The 22453-nt window shown below is 39.6% G+C and overlaps 1 protein-coding gene across 1 annotated transcript in view; it reads right to left on the reverse strand.

Moving 5' to 3' along the window:
- The window catches only part of LOC149278704 (A disintegrin and metalloproteinase with thrombospondin motifs 9-like), a 63625-nt gene that overhangs the window by 40751 nt on the left and 421 nt on the right, over positions 1 to 22453 (reverse strand). Inside the window, exons 2-11 of the mRNA XM_089501864.1 lie at positions 22068 to 22441; positions 16618 to 16780; positions 9878 to 10155; positions 9546 to 9629; positions 9044 to 9168; positions 8379 to 8419; positions 6851 to 6956; positions 5856 to 6002; positions 3225 to 3366; positions 2073 to 2180 (exon numbers count right to left, since the gene is read on the reverse strand). Coding sequence (XP_089357990.1) covers positions 2073 to 2180; positions 3225 to 3366; positions 5856 to 6002; positions 6851 to 6956; positions 8379 to 8419; positions 9044 to 9168; positions 9546 to 9629; positions 9878 to 10155; positions 16618 to 16780; positions 22068 to 22441 — 1568 coding nt within the window. The remainder of the gene's footprint in view (positions 1 to 2072; positions 2181 to 3224; positions 3367 to 5855; positions 6003 to 6850; positions 6957 to 8378; positions 8420 to 9043; positions 9169 to 9545; positions 9630 to 9877; positions 10156 to 16617; positions 16781 to 22067; positions 22442 to 22453) is intronic.

The raw sequence follows: 22453 nt of genomic DNA on the forward strand, positions 1-22453 counted from the left end.
AAGAAGAGACAATTATGCTCAGTGTTGTGTGGAACCCAATACTTTCTCACGTGGGCATGAATAGAATTTTTTCCCCTGAGAATTCCGTCCTTATCGACAAGCGGCATTTCGAAATTTATAGCAATAATTACAACCTGGACAGAGATTACTATATTCACGATTATGCGATCGTTGCTGGCTATTTCAGCCCTGGATGTTTTTATCTGGAATTTCTCTCCGAATGGACAATTTATAATTTAATTTATTTTTTTTAAAACACGCTGGTTTAAATAAGAAATTATCATTGTTTCCACGATGGAATCTTAGCTGGATCTCAATTTTATAGACAGCAAATAAAAGAAGAAGAAAAAAATAAATCGTTATAAATCTTTCCATAAATCTCATATGTATGTTGCACAAATGAATATGTATATTATAATAAAAACTAATTTTGTTAATAAAAGTTAAATTACTAATATATATATATATATATAATTTCATTTTATTAATATTTATTTATTATTTATTTATATTATTTATTAATATGATTATTATTCATTAATGTGTGTATATATTTATATATATTATTTATTAATATATAAATATATATATATATATATATATATATGTTAGTAATTTAATATTTTATTTCTTAGTTTCTTAGTTTTATATATATATATATAAACACCAAACAAATAAAAAAATAAATTACAAATAAATAATGTTTGGAATCCGGAATAGCTTGTTTCCGATACAATATAATAAACACAGAAAAGGCTTGCAATCTGACCAAAATCTGGAATTAGGGGTTATATTACATTTTGGCAAGCGTGTGAAGATAACATGGTCTGCTGGAATTTACAGCTATCATTGTCTACATTTCTGAAGTTATTTATTTAATTGTGGATGGGGAGGTGGCGGTGGTGATGGGGGGGGGGCGACGATTTTTAAACCACCCTTCCAGATAAAAGAAACAGCAGGGACATTTCATCACAATGAATCTCTGGGATGTTTCCTTCGGCCTGTGATTGGCCCGTGATTCGGAAGCAGCCATGTGTAACTGTGGGAAAAGTTATGAGACCCAGGAATTCACAGGGTCATTGTGCGTGATTTTTACAGCTACTTCCTGTGGAAGGTAGCCCCAGCGTCTCCGCAGCGCTTCTTCCCAAACTCTATATCGAGGCCAACTATAAAAGCTGTTCTATTTCAATCTATACGAAGTAGTTAAAGAAAGTATTTAATAAAAACTTTAAAGGGGAACTGGTTTTTTTATCACTAGTATCCGATTAAAAATAAGTTTTCACAATTCTTGCACTGTTCTAATAATATATATATTTTGCTTTCAGGCAATCTACTAGACAAATACCCGACTCCATACTATCATACTGCCCGTGAAAACAATAGAGTGGCTCGGTCTTAATCGCTCAGTTGGACACTCTGGCTAATGAGAGTCTATGGAAGAACATAGCATTGCCATGAAGCGTCATGGTGTCTGAGCCAGGAAAGTCACCCAAAATATCACATGACTGACAGCAACGGCGGCTCCAGGTCTGCAGATAAAGGGAGTTTATTGGAATAAAATGAGATAAAACCAGGTTATTGTCACCGACCAACATTACTGTATATAGCGGTGGGGGGTAATTACTGTATACAGCGCTGGGGGGTTATATTACTGTATACAGCGCTGGGGGGTTATATTACTGTATACAGCGCTGGGGGTTATATTACTGTATACAGCACCTGGGGTTATATTACTGTATACAGCGCTGGGGGGTTACATTACTGTATACAGCACTGGGGGTTATATTACTGTATACAGCGCTGGGGGTTATATTACTGTATACAGCGCTGGGGGTTATATTACTGTATACAGCGCTGGGGATATCACTGTATACAGCGCTGCGGGGGATTATTACTGTATACAGCGCTGGGGATTATTAGTTATTCGTGGTTAATATTTTTTATGGGACTTAACCTTTAAAAAATGTGAAAAGCATATTATATTTTGGGGTGACCAAAGGTCACATATAGATGGTTTTATGCCCGTTACATATTAATGGAGTAAATGAGGGTCTGATTTATTATCGACAGACCTTTCCGGGCTCACAGTCCGTCCCGTCGGCCCACGGCGTATGCTGTGTGCGGCAGCCTTTGTGGGGTCCTTCCATATTAATACACCACAGTCTTCTGCACTGCATTTGCTGTAGGTTAAAAACAAACAGTGAGTGAGAAAAAAGTTAATTAAAAAATAATGTAACATAAAACACAATAAGATAAATTCATGCCTTAAGTAATGTACCCCCCCGAGCTTTGCACAGTTTCAAAATATAAGCGTCACGAAAAAAACTTTTAGAAATGTTTGTGGTTAGAATCTGAAACAATGGCAATTATATCTATAAAGTGGTAATTCTGTTACAAAAGTATTGTCACCATGGCAACCAATGGAATTGTCCAATCACATTCCTTTACTTGCTACGTTGATAATAGCGAGTCCGAACTTTGCGCCAAAAACACGTCTGAAGCAACCATTTCTGCACATTAAGAATGTTCGGGAAGATTTTCCTCCCAAAATAAGGATGAATTTTAGTTTTCAATAATTACTAAAGGAATCCATTAATGGACCTCAACCTCCCCCCCCAGCTGTTCGCCCCCCGGTGTCCCAATTTACAGGGGTTAAATTTGGGAGGCATGCGATAACCCAGTCTAACATCAACAGGAAACGCATCATCACAAAACACCCCGCACTCCTGGCGGGACTTTACGGAAGAGGGTTATAATAAAATACTATTTATTTATCGATTTATATAGCGCCATCGTGTTCCGCAGCGATGTACAATGGGTTAACAGGAGAAAACAAATAATGCACAACTTTCTTTTTCTCTCGGTCAGAATACTGACTATAAAACACCTAGATCATTAATATTTAAACCTATAACATAAAGAATAATGATTCAGATTTAGGATTGACCCCAGGATCCCTCCCAGCAATTCTAACATCTGATAACCCCTATGTTTAACCCTTCATTCACCACTGGCCACAATCAGGGCACACCTGTGCTCAAGTAGGAGCCATCTTAAAACTCAGGCCTGAACTGCACACGCACAGCTTAATCGAAATGCAGGGTGCTTTCCCAGACGGACGTTTCGCGGGTTAATGTGGGAAGCATAGAAAATCTACAGATAGAACCAACGTATGGAACAAAAGTATAACAAGAATACACTTAGGAGATAAAAGTACTACTAACCATATAGGGGCACACCTTGGATCCCGGCCCAAATATAAACTCACATTGCTTATTGACATCATATAAGACGCCAGGCAGCTGCTGGGGTAATGTGTATGTCCTGGATACCGGCTCGTCAAGCAGGCATTCGCCATACCCGGTACTAGAACAGAAAGATTCCAGAGTGAGTGTTTGATATTCGGACATTCTATGACATCATCACACAGAACCAACGTAATGGCCAACGAAGAATTAGTCGGTAGAGCTGTGATGTTGTATTATGTTCCATCCATATTACACAAAAGGTTCAGTGATGTCATGTGATGCAGTGATGTCATAACACATGTCATATTTGTGTAGATGCTCGATTGGCGAGCTGTTGGGGCATTGGCCTAGAAATCAGGATGGTCCTAATCCAATCTCGCTCAATGGCAAGTGTGGTTAGGCTGTTCATGCCACGCATATCAACTAATATTACGAGGTGTGCCTTGGAAATTATCTGTGGCCCCGTAGGGCCTGTGCCCGCTGCTATTAATTATATTAACAGCAGAAGACTTTCATTACGGTGCCACATTGCTTACTAGAAAGTGTCGATTTATTTCACGGCCGAGCTTTGCTTACACATAATGCTCACTCTTTTCTTTTAATCGCTAACACATGTATAGTATTATTAATTTGCTGGATTTATTGCATGAGTAATACTACTCAACGTGGATAAAAATTAACTTGGACTCACTATTTAGAAGCTAGCTCTGCTACATTAGAACAATAGGTGTAATACTTCCACATACTGAAACATTGTATCAGCTTGTAGTATAGGACCGTAGGGTACGCTGGGATGCGGTAAATAAATATAGTATGAACATCTTGTCTTCCGTACAAAGACTTAACTTTAAGGAAGACAGTCAAGAGGGTGTACATTGGACTTCTATTCCCACAAATCCCTGGGAACTATTTTTTTGGATCTGAAGTTCACTAACTAGAGGACTGACGATTAGCAAACAGTTTGACGGTGGGTGTTATAGTTTAACCACAGGGCTCCTGCTACGCTGACCCTAAAATGTTCAATGACCGTTGGCAAGTCAGGTCCTCTTCCCTTTTAAAAACCCTTAAGTGAGAAGCGGCACCTTTGGGCAAGCATTTAAAGGGTTAACATAGAATGCTTATGCAATTACATCCCCTGTATGGGGTGCTAAATTTCCTAAGTATCCAAAATTTACGCTTCTGTCTCATCAATAATATGCTCTGCGTTTGCGCAAAACATTGAAATGATTCCGTAAGTCGGAGGAGGCCTGAGTTCGTCACAGGTCCAGGTATCCGCTCGTACCGTCATACAGTACAGAATGTCCAAAAATCGGAGGCCAGCGTGAGACTGCTGGTCTCCATGGTAACCCTGTTTTACTGACAAGGAATGCTAAGGAAAAAAAAAAGAAGGCGCCAAGAGCCAAAGATTACCTTTTTTATTAGAGAAACCAGTGTGTGTGCAACAATCTGTTTGTTCAAGAGGATTGTCTACGTGCATAAAACTCAAAGACATCTAGGGAGCCCACCGTAGTTTGTCGGATATCCTTCACTCAAAATGAATGTCACGATGGAGATTAATTATTAACATCACAGATGTTTGTACATTTCTAAAGATTCCAAACTTTATTTTACGTGGGCTACACTGAAGAAGAAAAAAAAACACTTGACAAGTAGGTTTTAAGGTTTAAAAGGTTTTTTTTAAACTTAAGAAGTTAAGCTATGAGAGAAGGAGTCACATTCGTTGTATAAACCAAATATTAGTTACCTTCCTAATATTATTACTATTTTACATGGAACCACTGTGTTACATTGTTTCTCCTTTCTTTGTCTCTCTAGTTGACCTCTGAATATATTTTTCCATCCAACCCTTTATCTTCACATCTGTCTCCCCTTCTCGCCATACTGTTCTCCAACATCTGACCTTCTTTCTTCTGCCTCTTGAATGCTATTTGCCTTTCTCTCCTCATATATCTCCCAGCCTGGCCCATACCATTCTCTCTTCTCCATCCAACCTCCTCTGTCCTCTCAACATCTATCCTCCAGCCTGTCCCTTGTCCTTCTTTCCTCTCTATCCTGCCTTCTCTCTGGATCCATTCTCCAACGTGTCCCAGTCTATCTCTCCCCTCCTTCTTTGCTCTCCTCCCTGTTCTTCTCTGTATATACGTCCTCCAACCATCCCTGAAACATTTCCACACAACCTCCTCCCCCTGCCTTCCCTACCTAAATATTTAGCCCCTTCCTTGCAATCCCCTAAACTCATTTTTGTGCCCCTCTATCTTCCATCCTGCTACTGACACTGCATAAGCTATCCATGGAACTAGGCAAATACTTTTAGCATTGTTGCTCTGGAGACATCTTGTATATGAGTTTGGCAACAGAACGTGTATTGGATCCAAGTTAAATAATGATGTTTGCTTGATTTACCGTGGACTCTTTAATATACCATGTACAACATATCTTTCTAGAGATAAGGGAGATTTTTTCCTCAGAAGTCTGTCCAAAACAGCGCTGGCTGGAGCTCCCATTAGAGTAATTTATTCCAAATCAGCGCTCATTCCAGGTCTTAAGCAAAACCTTAACCCTTGAAGAAAGTCAGAGTGAAAATAATAGAAGTAAAAACAAACTCACTCTAAAAACTGTGTGATGTATTTCTGGCTGCATTTTGACCACATCCATGGGTTGGTATAAAAATTCAACGTTGGGGCCATAACATTCTGTTGATTCTTGGACCCCTCTTCTCTACACTTGTTACTGTCGTCATGAGGCATGTTGAATCTAAGAACAGACAAAAAATACTTTATATTTGTAATTATATTAATTGAAACATTCTCAGAGTGTTTAAATTATCAGAAAGAATAACCTCAGCAACAAAGGAGAAAGGTCCTATCGTGAACACGGGAGAGAAGATAGAGACATTGGTGATGGCCTCATAAATAAGAAAGGACCCCTGTGTGAGGCTCTTGAGATAACCCTCTCTGAATATTATATTTCCTAAAAGGTATCACAAACCTCTACTAACAAGACAAGACCCAGTATTTTCTAATCACACAGCAAAGTTCTGTAGATGTCTCCCAATTTTTAAAGCAAGGGCTGGTCAACTCCGTGGAACACCAATGTTTGGACTATTTAACCTGTGATCCATTGCCAACCTTTTGGAGTTCATATACAAAAAATATTGAGGCTTCAACAGTAGTTTGGGGGGGGGGCATTGACAGATATCTGTCCAGCTGTCTCTTTGGTTGAAGTCTGCTGTCTAAAAGCATTCAGAAAATCACGAGCCAAGAGGTTCTGTAACACCGGTGAACTTGGCCATCCCAACTGTTAAATAGATTGGATGCACTACTCCTTATAGCCACCCAGTTTTGAGGGGGCCCTATTCTGTGCTGTACACAATAGACCCTCGGAGCCATCAATGCATTATAGAGTATCGCAGCAGCTGTGGGGACTCTCTTTGAAGTGTGATTAGGAGCAAACTGAAAGAGCTGTGCTGTGATCACAAAACACATTAAATAAATGCTTGGGTACTTTAAGCCATAGAGAACACAACTGGTACACCATTAAGCTGTAATCAGAGCGATCGATTAAGTTTATTTCTAAGACAAGAATATTTACATGAAACATACACGTGTCCAAGCTCATGTGCTATAGTGAAAGCCGTGCTTAGTCCATTGTCTTCGCTTATGGAGCAGCTCCGATACGGATCGCACACGGTGCCAAGTTCAGCCAACCCTGCAAAAGGCAGAGTACAAAGCGAAGAACTATTAGAGTATTCAAACCCACGGACGATTTACTCCAGCGTGTTGGAAACTGGAGAGAAGCTGATCTTTTAGGAGACGACAAAAAGCGTCTCTCGGGGGGGGGGGGGGCTTCGTCAAAACAGAAACATACTTAAACATTTTTCCTTAAGTCTCAAGAGCAATTTACATTACAGATACACGGCAGAAGCATAACAGACTTAACAGACATGAGATCTTTTATTTTTTTTTGGATGCTGTCACTCAATAACACGTCAACTCTGATTGTGTCCAGACTTTGGTCTCCCATTAACAAAGTAAAGATGCGTGCGAAGCCGCCAGGCCTGAAAACTAAACATATTTTACTATCTATATATTGTATTTTCTTTTCTTTTTTTAGAAAATGGTTCAGCAGTTTTTAAGAGATTTTTAAATATTTGTGAGCCGACGATCGTAGCTTGAAACAAACCTCATGGCCTCAAAGGTTGCTCGTCCAAAGGTATCACTAATATTTACATACTTCTTTCTTTATGGGACCAACAACACAATACCCTTTTTTTGCGTTCAGGAAATTTCCATTACCCCCGTAATATCATATGTTCTCCATTAAGTTACAGGAAAAGTTTTGCTACAGCTGACCCAAAAACTGCTGTTATGACATTAGAAATAAACGTGCGGAGGACCTAAAGGCGTTTGGAGGACGGATAAATCCACGTTGACATTCCTAAGACCCTCGTCACATGCACCTTTAGTCTTAATGGCAGCCGTGAGCGCATGGATGTTGACCAAGAGCCTTATGGAGTGCGTTTTTTATGCATTAATGGGAAAACGTTGTTGATAAATGCTATGAAAACACAAAGTTTCCTTAATGTGTTTTCTTACCGCAGCACAGCTCTTCACATTTTGTCCAACCGCGCTTAATGCTGTATGGTTCTAATCGTCTTTGCTACATGGAATCTACCCTTCTTGGGGATAAGTGCCTTTACTCTCCTCCCCAGTTTCTTAGTCTCCCTCTATCGAACTTACTCTTCCCTATCCATGATGGACAGCCATTGTTTCTCATTATTCAGACTTCTGTTCGCCTCTGAGTCTCACACCCCTAATCTTCTGTCTCCACTTCTAAATCTCTGTTTGTAAATCTCTGTCTCTCTTGCTCTCCCCCACAACCTTCTCCAGTCTTCTCTGTCTCTCGCCGTTGGAATTTGATGAGGTCACGCACAGAAGCCAAAATGCGGACAGACACAAGGTTTACTCTTTATTCTAGATTTGAAACTCTTTAAACAGCTGTAGAATAAATTACCCGATGCTTTGTCAGCTCAGTACCCCTCATGATATATATGCACTTAGTACCAAATGTTTATTAAACTATATTTTCTACCGGTATACGGCTAAGACGGCGGGGCGGTGTGTAACTCACCTAGTGTATCACATTTCTCCTGGGCTCTACAAATATCCTGTCTGAAAAGAAAACCAGGATGTTTTTAGCCAATGAAGAAGTGTCCGACTCAAATAAAACCAACAGATTTGTTTCCACTTTGTTTTTTTGCGAACGTAGCGTTCCAAGCGGACATTTTAAATGCTAAATCATTCCGTTTCTGGAATGCAGACATATAATATATTAGAATGCTTTCTGTTTTCCTCATTTGCAGAAAAAAAAGCAGTTGACCAGATGGTGAATACAATAGTGACAAGGTATAGGTTTTGTTGAGTAGACTATTTTAACAGACGTGCATTCACGCGCACACACACGCGCACACACACACACGCGCACACACACACATACTATTATATCCCTGAATCAGATTTCTTATTTAAGATAACATTAAATTAGTCTGATATAAGATGCAAATAATGATGACTCCAGGATAGTTTCAAGAACGAGGCGCCTTGAAGAAGTTCTTTTTTTGTATCCTGTGGAACTAAACTCTTGCCGCTAACTAGTTACAGTAACGCAGTTGGCATCGCCAGAAACTGATTCCAATTCTCAACCCAACTGCTCCAAGGACTATGAAGACACAACACAACTCATACATACTTAAGAACCAAAACATCCAAGGCAAATGAGAGTTACAAAGCACGCACCTTGTGATAAGTACGGCGGTATCGTGGTGTGAGTGATGACTGTCATCGGGGGTGTTCTGCGACTGTTGCCATATGCAGAAGTTTTTTAAGGTATTCTGGGCATTAAATGAAATGGCTGGTCCTTCCTAATCAAACAAAACACATAAGTAAGAGAAAGAAAGAAAGAAAGAAAGAAAGAAAGAAAGAAAGAAAGAAAGAAAGAAGGAAAGGAAAGAGGAAGAGGAGAGAAAGAGAGAGCGAGAGAGAGAAAGAAAGAAAGAAAGAAGGAAAGAAAGAAAGAAAGAAAGAAAGGAAAGAGGAAGAAGAGAGAGAGAAAGAAAGAAAGTAATAAATAAGGAAAGAATGAAAGAAAGAAAGAAAGAAAGAAAGAAAGAAAGAGAAAACAAAGAAAAAAAGAAAGAAAGAGGAAAAGGAAAGAAAGAGAAAGAAAGAGGAAGAAAAGAGAGAGAGAGAGAGAGAGAGAGAGAGGAAAGAAAGAAAGAAATATCGAACTGCACCATACCTGCTCGTTGTGAATGACGGCTAATTTCACTATGGCAATATTAATTAAATTTCCAATACTTGGGTCCTTATAAATAGAGGCTACCTGCGTGAAAAGAGAGAAAATGATGCCACACGTCTGACATTTTATAGATAAAGGTCCTCTCTCCCCACGACATCTTCTAACAAACATATAATTCTATACAGAACTATGTTCTAGATGATCGATGTATACACTAATTTCCAAATATTACTAAAAAATAAAAAATTTTCCTAAAACTGATAAAATTCATAATGTTTTCCAAACATCTCAGCTTTGAAGGCGTCTATGTACAGGCTCGATTGCATACTTACGATGGACATGAGCGTTAGAACGTAATGTTGTAGATTCGCCCCGTGATACTGAACCATTCTGCTGTCTGCTACCACCATCACCTCCACATACCGAGGGTAGGACAGAAAGCGTTTTGTTCTTCGGTGTGTTTCTGTTTCATTGATTTTATCGGCATTGTTTATATCTACGGGATCCTGGCTTCCTAAAAGTCCTTTTCTTAAAATCTCCACATCTGACGATATTCTACTTTTCAAGTGTCGACTTCCCCTTTTCTTGTTTTTTTGTTGAATTTTTTGCCCTGTAAAAACATTACAAGAAGAGACATTTACTCTTTCGTTATTTAGAATATCAGTACCATTTGTATGAGACAAAAACCCCAACTCCTTATCATACTGCCTGTGGGAAACAATAGAATGGCTCAGTCTTAATCCCCAGCAGGACTCTATGACTAATGAAAGTCTAAGAAGGAACAGACTTTATTAGAATCAACTCAGCGTGGTGTTGGAGCAGGGAAGGTCACCCAACTTATCACAAGACTGGCAAAAATTGAATAAAACCAGGTTAACATAAAAACATGAATTTTATACTCAAGGGGAAACAAAAGCAGATAATCAATATATTAAAATTAGATTAATCTTAAATAATTCTGTATGATATCACATGTTTTCTATATTTAATTTGAAAATGTGGTTTTATGAGATTTCTATTATAAACAAGTTTATTCTAAATATTATACCTAAATCTAATAAAATCTGAAAATATTCAAAAAATGTATATTTACCTCACTGGATGCTATAACACAAAGAAGCATCACTTTTCTAATTTTAGTTCACTATTTATCGTCTGGCTCCAGTGCGATATTCGTATCTACGTAAAAAATCTGCTTATGACAATATCTGCCTATTTTTAGCTTTCTTTTCGGACTAATTAGGATTTGGAACAGTTTCCTCTATTTGCGATTCTTGGACCCTTTTTTGCTCCTAGTAGTCATAACTCTCAAAAATCCAAAGGGCAATTAGCTCTGAAGCCTTCTAAAAATAATGAGGTTAAAAGCGTAATACATGCCGGTCGCCGCTCGCCGGTTACGTGTGTAGACAATGGTAGCAGTTTTGTGGAGGAAAAATATCCAATCTCTTGTCTTACACAAGAGTTGAGTGTCGTATGTATACATTTAAAGATTTTAAGTCTATAGCCCCATTACCAAGTCACGCTGAATTCGACCATGGCTGATAGACTGGAGAGGACAAGATGAACCTGGCACTTTAAGGCCGGTGGCTGAAGGCTGAGTATGAGAGGCCGCGTGTTTTTCATGCTCACGCAGCGTATTCAGCCGGTAGCCGCACATTGCAGCAGATGTGTGGAGCGAGACGTCGGCCGGGACATTTGTCCGGTGTCCCAGATGGCCAGGCCTGGCTGTCTCTTAAAAAAGCAACAGTGAATTCATGGCTAAGAAGACTCTGCTGCTTCCAGAAGCTGACCAGGTTCCTAAAAACATTCCTACAGATCAAAAGAACATCCAAAAACTATTCATGTGTCAGACGGTTAGTTTATGATTAATCACGTTTCAAGATGCTCTTAATATATTTCTGAAAAATAATACTTTCAGGAACACAAATGTCCATTCTTTTATACCAAGCATGCTTTATGGACATGGCACGCAGATGACATACAGAAGGTTCCCTGTGCTGCACGTGTAGACATGTAGACCGCAGAGTTTGCTTGCATGATTCAAACTGGTGGATATTACGCTTAAAAACCCAGAATCCCCCGGTTCCATCGATGATCATACTAATAGACGTCACATATGCTAATGTTCCCGACATTCTGAACCAATTATAAAACACGGACATTGATACTTTTACTGAGGTGGAGTGAACGCTGGTAATTATTACAGGGGCTGCACAATTCGGAAGACGGGAAAGGCCTTATGAAACACATCTTCCGAACAGATAAAGGTTTTATGAAAAGTACATTTTTTCTAGATTCTTGTTTTTTGGATGATATGCTCCATTTAACTTAACTCACAACTGTTTAAAGATCTTTCTCCGTGCCGTCCCCACTACAAATGATTGTTGACGTCTTGATTTATCCACCAAAAATGAAACGAAAGAAATAAAGAATGATAGCGCTTTCCCACCGGCGTTACCGGCGTAAATATCACACCAGCAAAACAAATAAAAATGGCCACATCGATCATAGAACGTTCGGTGTAGCTTCTGTTGGATGCTGAAGGCCACAAACTAACCTTTTGGCCTCGGATACAAATCGTGAGAAAGGCCCTGAGCGTTCCCTAATCCAGGTCATATAACCGATGCTTCCTGAAGGTTTGAATGCGGATCAACTCAAGTCTCAACGGAACTGGCTCATCCGTCACTTTCACACCATTAGTCCCACTATCACCATATTTAAAGCAGCTGTTGCTGATCTTGACCCCATCAGACGAGATAACAAGCAGAGTCCTGGTGTTGGGGACTAAACGTTTAGGAGGGTGAGGAGCTGAACTGACAGAGAAACATGGAATCTGACAGCCTCTACTCCATCTAGTCCGTTCGTTTCTCCTGCTGTAAAGACTCAAATCTTAATCAGTCGTCGGTCTCGTCTTAAGGAGCCGTATGTCTATCCCATGCATGTTTAAATCCCCTATTAACCTATACCACTTCTGCTGGGAGGCTCTGCAACTTATCTACCACCTAAAGTAAAACATCCTTACATTACATCTAAGTGTCTGAACCTCTACGCTTTCGATTACAACCCCTTGTTCTAACATTTCTCCTCCTTTTAAAATATTTTTAAAAAAAACATTAAAATCTAACCACGTACTCTATGAGCCAGGCAAAAGGCATGTTAAAAAATACACAGAATATTGAATAAATCAAATTATATGCAGCGCAGCGGAATACGACGGCGCTATAAAAAAACAAAAAAACAATAAATAAATAATAATCATGTGAAGGCTCTTGTAGCGAGTTAGTGCTCGGTCGAAAAGTTAATTATTGAGCAGTTATCTGAAGTTTATCGTGTTGCTAACTCGAAATTTAACCCCGTCAGCTTCTAAGGAGTCGGAGTGCTAAATCAATGCGTCGAAGGTCTACCCGAGAAGGAAGGGTTCTGCTAACCACCTGTGACCTTTAGTAAAAAGTCCATCGCAGGACTGAAAGGGAACACTGATATTTCGATGTGCCATATACAGTACACGGAGGGTAGAATTATGTTTTCCAACAAAATCAAAAAATAAGTGGCTTTCAATAACAATCGAATTCCCTAAATAAGATCATTGTGTGACTGCGACCTCCAAGGAGATGACAGGAAACAGAGGCTGTTCCTCCAACACGCCATTAAACAATATGTTCTGAGCCGCAGTCTATAAATATAACGCACAACGTGGCGAACATGTGTACGTTTCTGGATGAAAATATATAAAACAGATCTTCAACGGAAAAGTTTAAACCAGTAGTAGACCTCCTGACGATTTCATGCTATTCAATCAACCCCGACTTTTTCTTTTCTTTTTTCGGCACGTGAGGAAAGACAGATCTTTATTTGCTCGGCGAGAGTCTCTCCTAGCGCCTTATAACGATAGCAGAAGTTGACAGCTTTGAAAAGAGACAGAACAAAGAGATTCAAGAAGCAGCCAGGAGATCCTTGGCCTTCGCTCTACGGATAGTTTCACGTGCTTTCTGTGTAGATTAAAAGTTTGTTTATACAAAAGATCCAAGAAGTGTCCTTCATCGCGAGCCAAGTTGAACCGCATTAGTTACCTGACAAAACTGAGCCTTAATCTCTAGGGCAACAGTAGCCGTTGGGTAGGTCCTGCTGGGTGAAGACCTATCCGTATCTCCTGTGGCAAACGTTTGAACTTCCACGATGGATAATTTATAGCGTTTCTTGTAAGGTAACAATGTATCACCTCCTCGGATATTAACCAACGTACTGTGACTTCATCTTGCATTCCCATCCAGGCGATACCAGCTGGGTGGTTGGAACCTTTAACTAACTTTTGGGTTTTAGATAGATAGACAACACAGAACGTTGGAACAGAAATCCTTATGATGTAATGTATATAAAATACGATGGGCCTTCTACCTGCTGTAAGAGCCAAAACCTTATTCCGGAACCTTATGTTTATTCCCTCACTGGATTAACCTCTACCACTTCTAAAGGGAGGCTGTTCCGCTGATCTACCGCCCTCTTTCACTTGTAAGAATGATAGCTCTGTTTATACGTTTAAACCGCTAATAATATATTCTAGCCGGTGCCACACAATTAAAAGTAACCCGTCATCAGCGTTTTGTAAATTCAGGGGTTTACAAACAGTCCTGATTAAGCTGTTACATAGGTAGCAATTTGCATAAATTATACGTTTTATTTTTGGTAGAAGGTTCTCCGCGTGAAGTTCCGAGACACAAACATTTTGCGTATGTCTTTAAGTAATTAGAAAGTCACGAGTGGCAACGTGAGAAGCATGAGTTCCCACAATGCACTATGATGTCAGATCTTGTACATCATGTCACGTATAAGATGCATGATCCGTCTGTCAATAAGTGTGACTGCTAAAGCGAGGAAAGAATTCCTAATAATATAAAATGATGTCATCGTACTTATAACACGGTTGGGTATTTGGTTCCTTATGTACCTGCAGCCCCGTTTCACCGAAATGCATCCCAGTTGTGCCGACCCGTTATAAAAACCTAATGAAATAACCACATTGCTTTGCACGTGTGGTTTTTTTTTAGAACATGGACCCACTAAATGGTATTCCTGGGGCTTCATCGCCAATTTGAGAACTTTAGTTGAATTCTGTGCCGCCGACTCATCCGGAAACAATGTAACAGAGCGTAAAGTTACCGTTTCCACGTAGGGCTACAATTTGGGGCTGGCCAGAGAGACCACTTAGATGATCAGCAAAAACTAAACATATACAGTAGGGGGGCTACATCACTTCTCGATTTATATTTAAGAAAGCAGGTAATGATTTTCGCAGTCATCCTTTTTTATGATATGATCTCAATGTTTTTGTCATAGACGCGGGAATTACGCTTCCTGTTTCCTGTCTTAAGTCGGTCTAGCTGCGGAGAACTTCCTGAAGATGTGTTGTTTCCAATGTACTTAACAGTTCTGGGTTCCAAGGTAGATTTGTTATTCCCAACAGCTAATGCCACGTTCAGGCACCTTGGATAAGTAATATCCAAGCTGCTATTACCATTTGGTAGACTAATCTGCCATTCACTGGGTATTCCCATTTCCTGCCGTGGGGCAGAAAGAAGCGCAAACCCAGCAAGATGCAGCTCTGTCATTGGCTATGTGCCTCCATGTTCCCCTTAAAGTTGTTCATATTTTTTCAGTACCCTCAAATTTTAAAATTTTGTATTTGCATTATACTAAAAAAAAAAAAAAGAAAAAAAAGTGCATAGAATTTCTGCCGTCATTGGTTTTCATAAGTTACAGCATATCCTAAAATTACAATAGAGTCATTCTCCCTTGGCTTTAAGGGAAATCATTTATTTTGGCAGGGTTGACCAATGCTTTTACCATATGATATGGGCGGTCGCTTCATAATTATGATGGAATGAGGACAGAAGGCCACGGAAACATTTCCAAGTTTTCCAGGTTTTTAATATTGATCATACTATAAACTTCCTTGTATGGCATGTTTTTAAAAATCTTTTTAAGCACAAATAATATTACTTGTTATTACTATTTGAGCCTAAATGACTCGACAGTTGTCAATAATAGACAACTACCTTTGGAATCCTGGGAATCATCAGATAGACCTCTGCCGGTTACGCATGGTTTATCCGCGGGATCCACCACTAAAGACAAGGACTGGGAAACTCATTGAAAGATAATGGCCTCATCCTATCAAACCAGTGAAAAGGGCACGTTGAACAAGGTATGGATACCCAGGACATACAAAGAAGGAATGGGGAAGAGTGAGCTTGGAGCTTGTGTAGGAACTGGCATTGTAAAGAGCGATGGAGTGTGATATAAATCACTAAGTAATAATGAGTGGGAGGGCTTGAAATTATAAGTTGGAAGGGATCATGGTGAGAAGAAGATTCATGTAGGAAGAGAACACAGATCCAGGTGTGATGTGATCTCATGGAGGATATCATGTTATTAATAGGATGGTATCGCCTACAGTGTTAGTAGGGTGAGGATCATCAGGAGATCACAATATGGGATGGAGATCATTGGGAGATCACAATATGAATGGGCTGGAGATCATTGGGAGGTCGCAGTGTGAGTGGAATGGAGACGATTGGGAGGTCACAGTGTGAGTGGGATGGAGATCATTGGGAGATCACAGTGTGAGTGGGATGGAGCTCATTGGGAGATCACAGTGTGAGTGGGATGGAGCTCATTGGGAGGTCACAGTGTGAGTGGGATGGAGATCATTGGGAGATCACAATGTGAGTGGGATGTGGATCACAGCAAGATCATTGAGTGAGTGGGGATCAGATGGAGGAAGTTTATAGCTCAACAGATAACAGATCAAGATGAAAAGATCTGCTGGCAGGACCATGATAATTGTAATTCACCAAAAGCTGGTGAGCTGTGCCTTCCCAACACTTGGCTGAAATGAAAAACTTTTTTAGATTTTGGGGGTAAGTAATAAACTCTAAAAGGGCCTCTTGACATTCATACCACGCTCCCTACTTTAGCCATAAGTGGTTTGTTATTTCAGTGGGGATCTCAACCAAACTCGGCAATGTTTAACACAATGGGAATGAAGGCTGGTTTAATGATTTCTTGATTTTACCTGCGGTTTCGCATGTCCGCTTCTGCCTGGATGTGTTTTTCTGAGGTACGTTGTGCCGGTACACGACATGTGGCTTATTGTGATCCTCATCGAATTCACTAGCGTTGGTGGATAGTAGAGGTTCTACAAAGTAGTCCCCGTCGTTAGACTTAAATGTGCCAAACTGTGGAAAAACAAACAAAAACATTAGTGTGATATTCTATGAGATGAAGATACAATGTAAATAAAATGCTCCGTAGCATTATAGTCTATAAGTAATACTCATGGCTTATAGTAGATCATTCCTACACATGTGTGACTTGTTTAAAAATAAATGGGTATGTGATCAAGTAGAACAACCAGAAAAAGAAGTCATAACACCAGATTAGAGTCAAGCTGTAATATGTGATAAGAAAGTAATTCAACAATAAGAGGGTGTGCGAGAAGCAAATTCTTGGGGTTTGCCTCCAAGTCCCAGGGCTTTTACTCCAGTCTCTGGGTTTTAGGGTGAATAGGCCGGTTCTGTTCTGATTTAACGATATTTGAGCATCCCAATTTGTACTTCTCTCACTGCTATATCACAGCTAGAAAGCCTGCTTGAATACAGGTCATGGCCCTGCTGGCACTTTAAGGACAGCGGCCGATGACATAACTGTAATTACATGGCGTGTGGCCAGGCATATGTAGCCAGTGGCTCCGTGCTGTAGCACACTAGATCGTGTGAAGTGTGTGGGGCTGTCAGCCAGGGACCCATTGGGCATTTGCCCCATGTGCCAGATGGCCAGTCCAGGCCTGATGCAGGTGACTTCGTTAGGTATATCTTTTTTGGGTCATTTAAAGGTTATTCTACAGGGAGCCTTAGGGTCAGCTAATGTATAGCTTCTACAGGTCCGATTATGGAGATCCCTGTAGATAGGAGAAAGCAGACGGACAATAGATAGGACCGTGTACAATACGACTTTCCTTTTCTAATTTCTAGAATTACATTAATTAACTTAAAAAACGTAAGCCATACCCTGTAGGTGTACTGAATACAGATACTAAGTATGTTGGCCTAGCGGTGCCATACTAAGGGGTTGATCTAGAATTACCACCTAGTTGAACGTTTGACCCTGGGTGTAACAGATAATATAATGCTGTAACAAAGTAGCCACCGCATGCCGGCTAGGTGGCAATCGGGTCTGATGATATCCAGAAGATAAACCGGCAACAAGTACCTTCCTGTTATGCTGAACTTTTGGAAGTATATACAACTTCAAAGCACAGTTTACTTCAAGAATAACAGGATGCACACACATTAATTAATAAACATACATGTAATCAAAGCATTGTGTCTATAATGGGTTAAATATACTTTTCAACAATTTATGGGGAAATGGAAATATCAAATATTTACGCATTATGAGACCTTGCTACAATTTTAGTTAAACTCTGTTTTATTCTATTACTTTTCACTCACATAATATATCCCAGCATGCATTGGGATTTCAGCTTCCTGATTGGCTGCTCGTGTGGTATCTTTTTTTTTAAAGCCTTTATAATTTCTTTTAAAACAGGTGCAGAAAACATTTGGAAATAAGGAGTTAGGGAGTAGATTTGTGTCCTAAATACCCCGACCTCGGACCTCGGGGAGAGTTTCATAGAACTTGGAGGCTATGATTTATTGCTAAAAAAAAATAAAAATACCTTAAAACTGCTGAACCGTTTTTTAAGTGGTTTGACACACAAAAAAAATCCCTTTTATTTATACACCTGCAAACCCCGGCCCTCTCTAGCAAAAAGCTTTCTACACCTGTAATCCCCTTATTGGGTTACGAAGCAATAATCGTTCAACTAGCCAGGTGTGTGAGGCTCAATTACAAAAATATATTCTTATATATATATATATATACAGCTGAACTTAATTTATTGTTCATATTGGTCGGCTGACAACTAATCAGGAGTCGTGAAAGCAACGGCCAAGCTTAGAATAATTTCCCCAAGTCTTGGCTTGAATAATGGTGTTCATTTATTTATGATAAGAAATCTTTATAGTCATTGGCTAGGAAAGTGTGGGGCTATCCCCACGAAATCCAAAGGAATGGTCATGGTCGACAAGTATCTACTCACATGATGTCATACATTAAAGGTTCGGAGAAGCTCTTACAAGCTAGAAAATGGAAAAGCTACAAAGATTTTGTAAATTTGTGTGCTGGAACACAAGAAAATGAGGGTTCTAGCTTTGTAATCCATATGAAAAATCACGATTGTCCCGAGGAAAGCAGTCACAGCACGCAATGGTTTTTACTCTTCAGAAAGTGCTTGTCTGTGCTTGAGTTTGAGCTACAGATGATTCATGGAGCAGGACCTTTGACCTACATCTCTTTGTTACAGTTCTGTCAGTTTTCAACATTTTACTTTGGCTGAAGTCTCGAAGGTTACGTTTTAGAACCAAAGATCCATGCGCGCTCGTGTGGGTACGATAGGCTGTGGACGCCTCCTGCTTTCCAGCTGTTTAGGAAATACCATTGCTATGATGCCAAAGGCTGGCACACGATGCCACATACCTGCCATACCTTCTACGTAATGATAAGTACATTAATAGCAACTCTCGCTGTTTGAGTGCTCTCTCAACCCACAGGTTTTCTCAAAAGAGCTAAATTCCTGTAAGATGTCAACTACTTGTAGGGTTCCATTTTTTTGCGAAGGGATAAAAAGACTTTAAGACTAGTTCTTCCAATTTTCCTAGCGTGTGCAAGCAAGGGTAATGTATTTGGTCCAAACGAATGGACATTGCCAACATTTCTGAAGCTCCACATGTATGAACAGGTTTTGTCAGTGACTATCCATTCAATGAGCCCCTGGTATAAGCGAGGGGCAGGAGGAACTTCAGAACTGGGGAAGTCAGTGACCAACATTCCAAATTTACACCTTGGTGCTACCAAAGTATAGCTTCTTTAACCACTCATGACATCAAATGGTGAGCCAAAGGTTTTGGGGCTTCTGGAGCAAACATGATTATTATTACATTTTTCATTTATAGAGGGCCAACAGATTCCATAGAGCTTTTGAGGACATGCAAAGCGAGATATTTTAAGTTCATGTTGTTACTCCTGAAAGTATAAATTCAAATATTAATTTCTGGTTTCCAAGCATGGTCCCTTCTTCGAGCCATGCTCAGGACTTGACATATGCCTTCATCTAAACCATTTTCACATGTTTTAAGGAATTTTGAACTCTGGTCCTCAGTGCTCCCAACAGTTCAGTGTTCTAGGGTATCTTCACACAACCACGTCACCAGAGATTGTACAATGAAATCGTAAAGATCACAACTGTTGGGCGACCTTCAAGACAAGAGTTGGGAGCATTCATCTTACAATCATTCAGCTATAAACATTCTCTCTCTGGCTAGCTATAGTAAATGTTTCTTAATTCTGAAGATCATACGACTGTCCTTATTTAGTCTACGTTCCTATATAAACCATGTTTCCAATCCAGGATTTGATTTTCTTGGAAAACAAAATACTCTATTTTTCGCGCCAAGGATTAAACTACAGTCAATTGAGAAAATAAACATTTTTTTGTCTTAGGGGATCCAACCTACCCCATTGGGGGATTTAAGGTGGAACGTCGAAGAAACATCACCTTGTTTTAAATAACTTAGAATTAAAACACAAACATATAGTTTCTTTTGTTTACGGTCTTCTATTTTTGAACACTTATTCCATAGCGTCAAAACGACTGCATATTTTAAATATTTTTTTTTAATCTTTTCTTGACTCAGTATTTTCCTGGTCCTTAAATCTGTTTTTTATTATTCCTTAGGCCCCGCCTGTTTGAAGAATGAAAACAAGTTTTTGCCCCAGACTGGATTGTGTGCTGCGTAGCTCTTTGTAACAAGAGACGGAACGCTGGGTTCCATGGAAAATCTTACATTTTAAGAAAATTATTGGTTTGTTTCTGTACTATGGATCTTCTTCAGGCTACAAAGACTTCCTGTATATATTTACTTCCCCAAAGTAATCATGGACAGATTTCTTAAAGGAACCTCAGACAGTTAACTCCTGCTGGGTGAGTAGATTGATCTGAAATACTAAATCTATTTCCACATTGACATGCGCTGCAGGGAAAGGGGTACAGGGGTGTATTTTTTACCCAGTCGTTTCGTGGCTCTAATGCCTTTTGGCTCTCCTACCTGCCCAAGTGCTACTGCAGAACACCTTGAGATGATAACATTTTTAAGTCTCAAAATATGGTCCTAACAAGATTAGTTTATTACTAATAATTTATTATCAAAATTTATTCTTTATGTTTCCTCTACACAACAGTAGATCATATCTGGGTTATTAAAACCAAGCTGTACCAAGCAAACAAAAATAGATTTAATGAAGAGAAAGATGTAAAGTAACATATGATTATACTGTATCCAAGGCAGAGACCTCTGAGGTTTTGAAGGCTTTTTTCCATGTCGGCCCAATAAAAGGCATTGACTAAATACTCTGAGGAACCCCCTAGGTAGGGGTTAAAATGGTACGTCAGCCATTAAATGTGTGTACATTTTTTAATTTATTTTTTAAAGGCTCACCTGGCACTCACAGGGTTAAATACATCAATGTTCAGGGTTTGCTACAATGTTATTATTACAAAAAATAAACATATTATAGTTCTCTGGCGCAGGATCCTGGGTGAAGGGGGAATGTCTCTCCACCACCCCACCTAAATTCAGGATTAGCTGCATGTCAGCAAGCTCTGCCCTGATCTTCCCAAATCCATTCCCACCCTCGGCCCCCCCCCAGTCCAGCCCAAAGCTACCTCCCCTGTAACTAATGTCAGCATCACGTCAGCCCCTGAATATTATGCCTGTGTGAGGGCACTGTGTGAAAGTACATACCCCTAGTGGCACCACTGCAGAAAGACCCCCCAACCACCTCCTTTAACTCCTTGCCTGCCAAAAGGGGGGATGAGAAACACATTCCAATGAATTTCTTACCCCTGTACAATGTAAAGGGTTAATGATCCTCTAAATAAAGAAGTCATCAGGGCTTGTACTAAACTTGCTAGTATGGTATATTGATTTATTATTTTTTCTTTATTATTTTTACGTTTTTTAAAAAAATTTTTGTTTTTTTTTATTATTTTGTATTTTTTATTATTTGCCTTTTTCACTGTAGTATGCTAATTCTGATTTGATCCTCACTTGCATAGTCAGGTACAGAATATAATTGCATGTAGAAACCAATTAGCTCACATGAAAACAAAGTAATAATAATAATAATAATAAAACATTTTGTTACCAGGTATTGTAAAAATATTAAAAAGTGTTGAGTTGGCTATTCCCACCAAAGGCAGTTAGTGCCTGTCTCTTGCCCAGATAAAAACTTTAAATGCAGAACTCAGTAAACTGTTGGTTATTAGGTGCTGTGAAAAGAATGAAATTTTTATATAAGCTTTTAGCAGAAAAGTGCGAAACCAGAGGATTAAAGTAGACTTACCATCCCTGAGCAGAGGCTGATGACTGCAGTGTGTTCTATTCTGGTGTTGACATGTCCAGTGTAGAAGCAGTGATCAATGTCAGTATCTTGGTTATAAAGTTTTTTCTGGTCCTCACTGGGTTTTCCATAAACACTGACAGTAAAAACAGGGGCAATAAATCCAGAATTGGCTGTTAGGTTGAATAAAAACTGCTGGCCAAAAGCTGTAAGTCTGTAGTGGGTCCTTGAGGAGGTCCAGGGGTCAGTCTCAGGATTAGGGGAGACACTTCTTTTTTTCCTCTTGAAATGCATATTACTGGGAAAAACTTCTCCAAACTGGTTAACCCTGGTGGGAGTCACTATCTCATATTCTCCTAATCTCTCCAGGAGGTTGGCTGCAACAGTAA

Source organism: Sceloporus occidentalis, unplaced genomic scaffold, assembly GCF_023333645.1.
Source record: "Sceloporus occidentalis isolate IW3139 unplaced genomic scaffold, rSceOcc1.0.p SCAF_183, whole genome shotgun sequence".
NCBI classification, from domain to species: domain Eukaryota; kingdom Metazoa; phylum Chordata; class Lepidosauria; order Squamata; family Phrynosomatidae; genus Sceloporus; species Sceloporus occidentalis.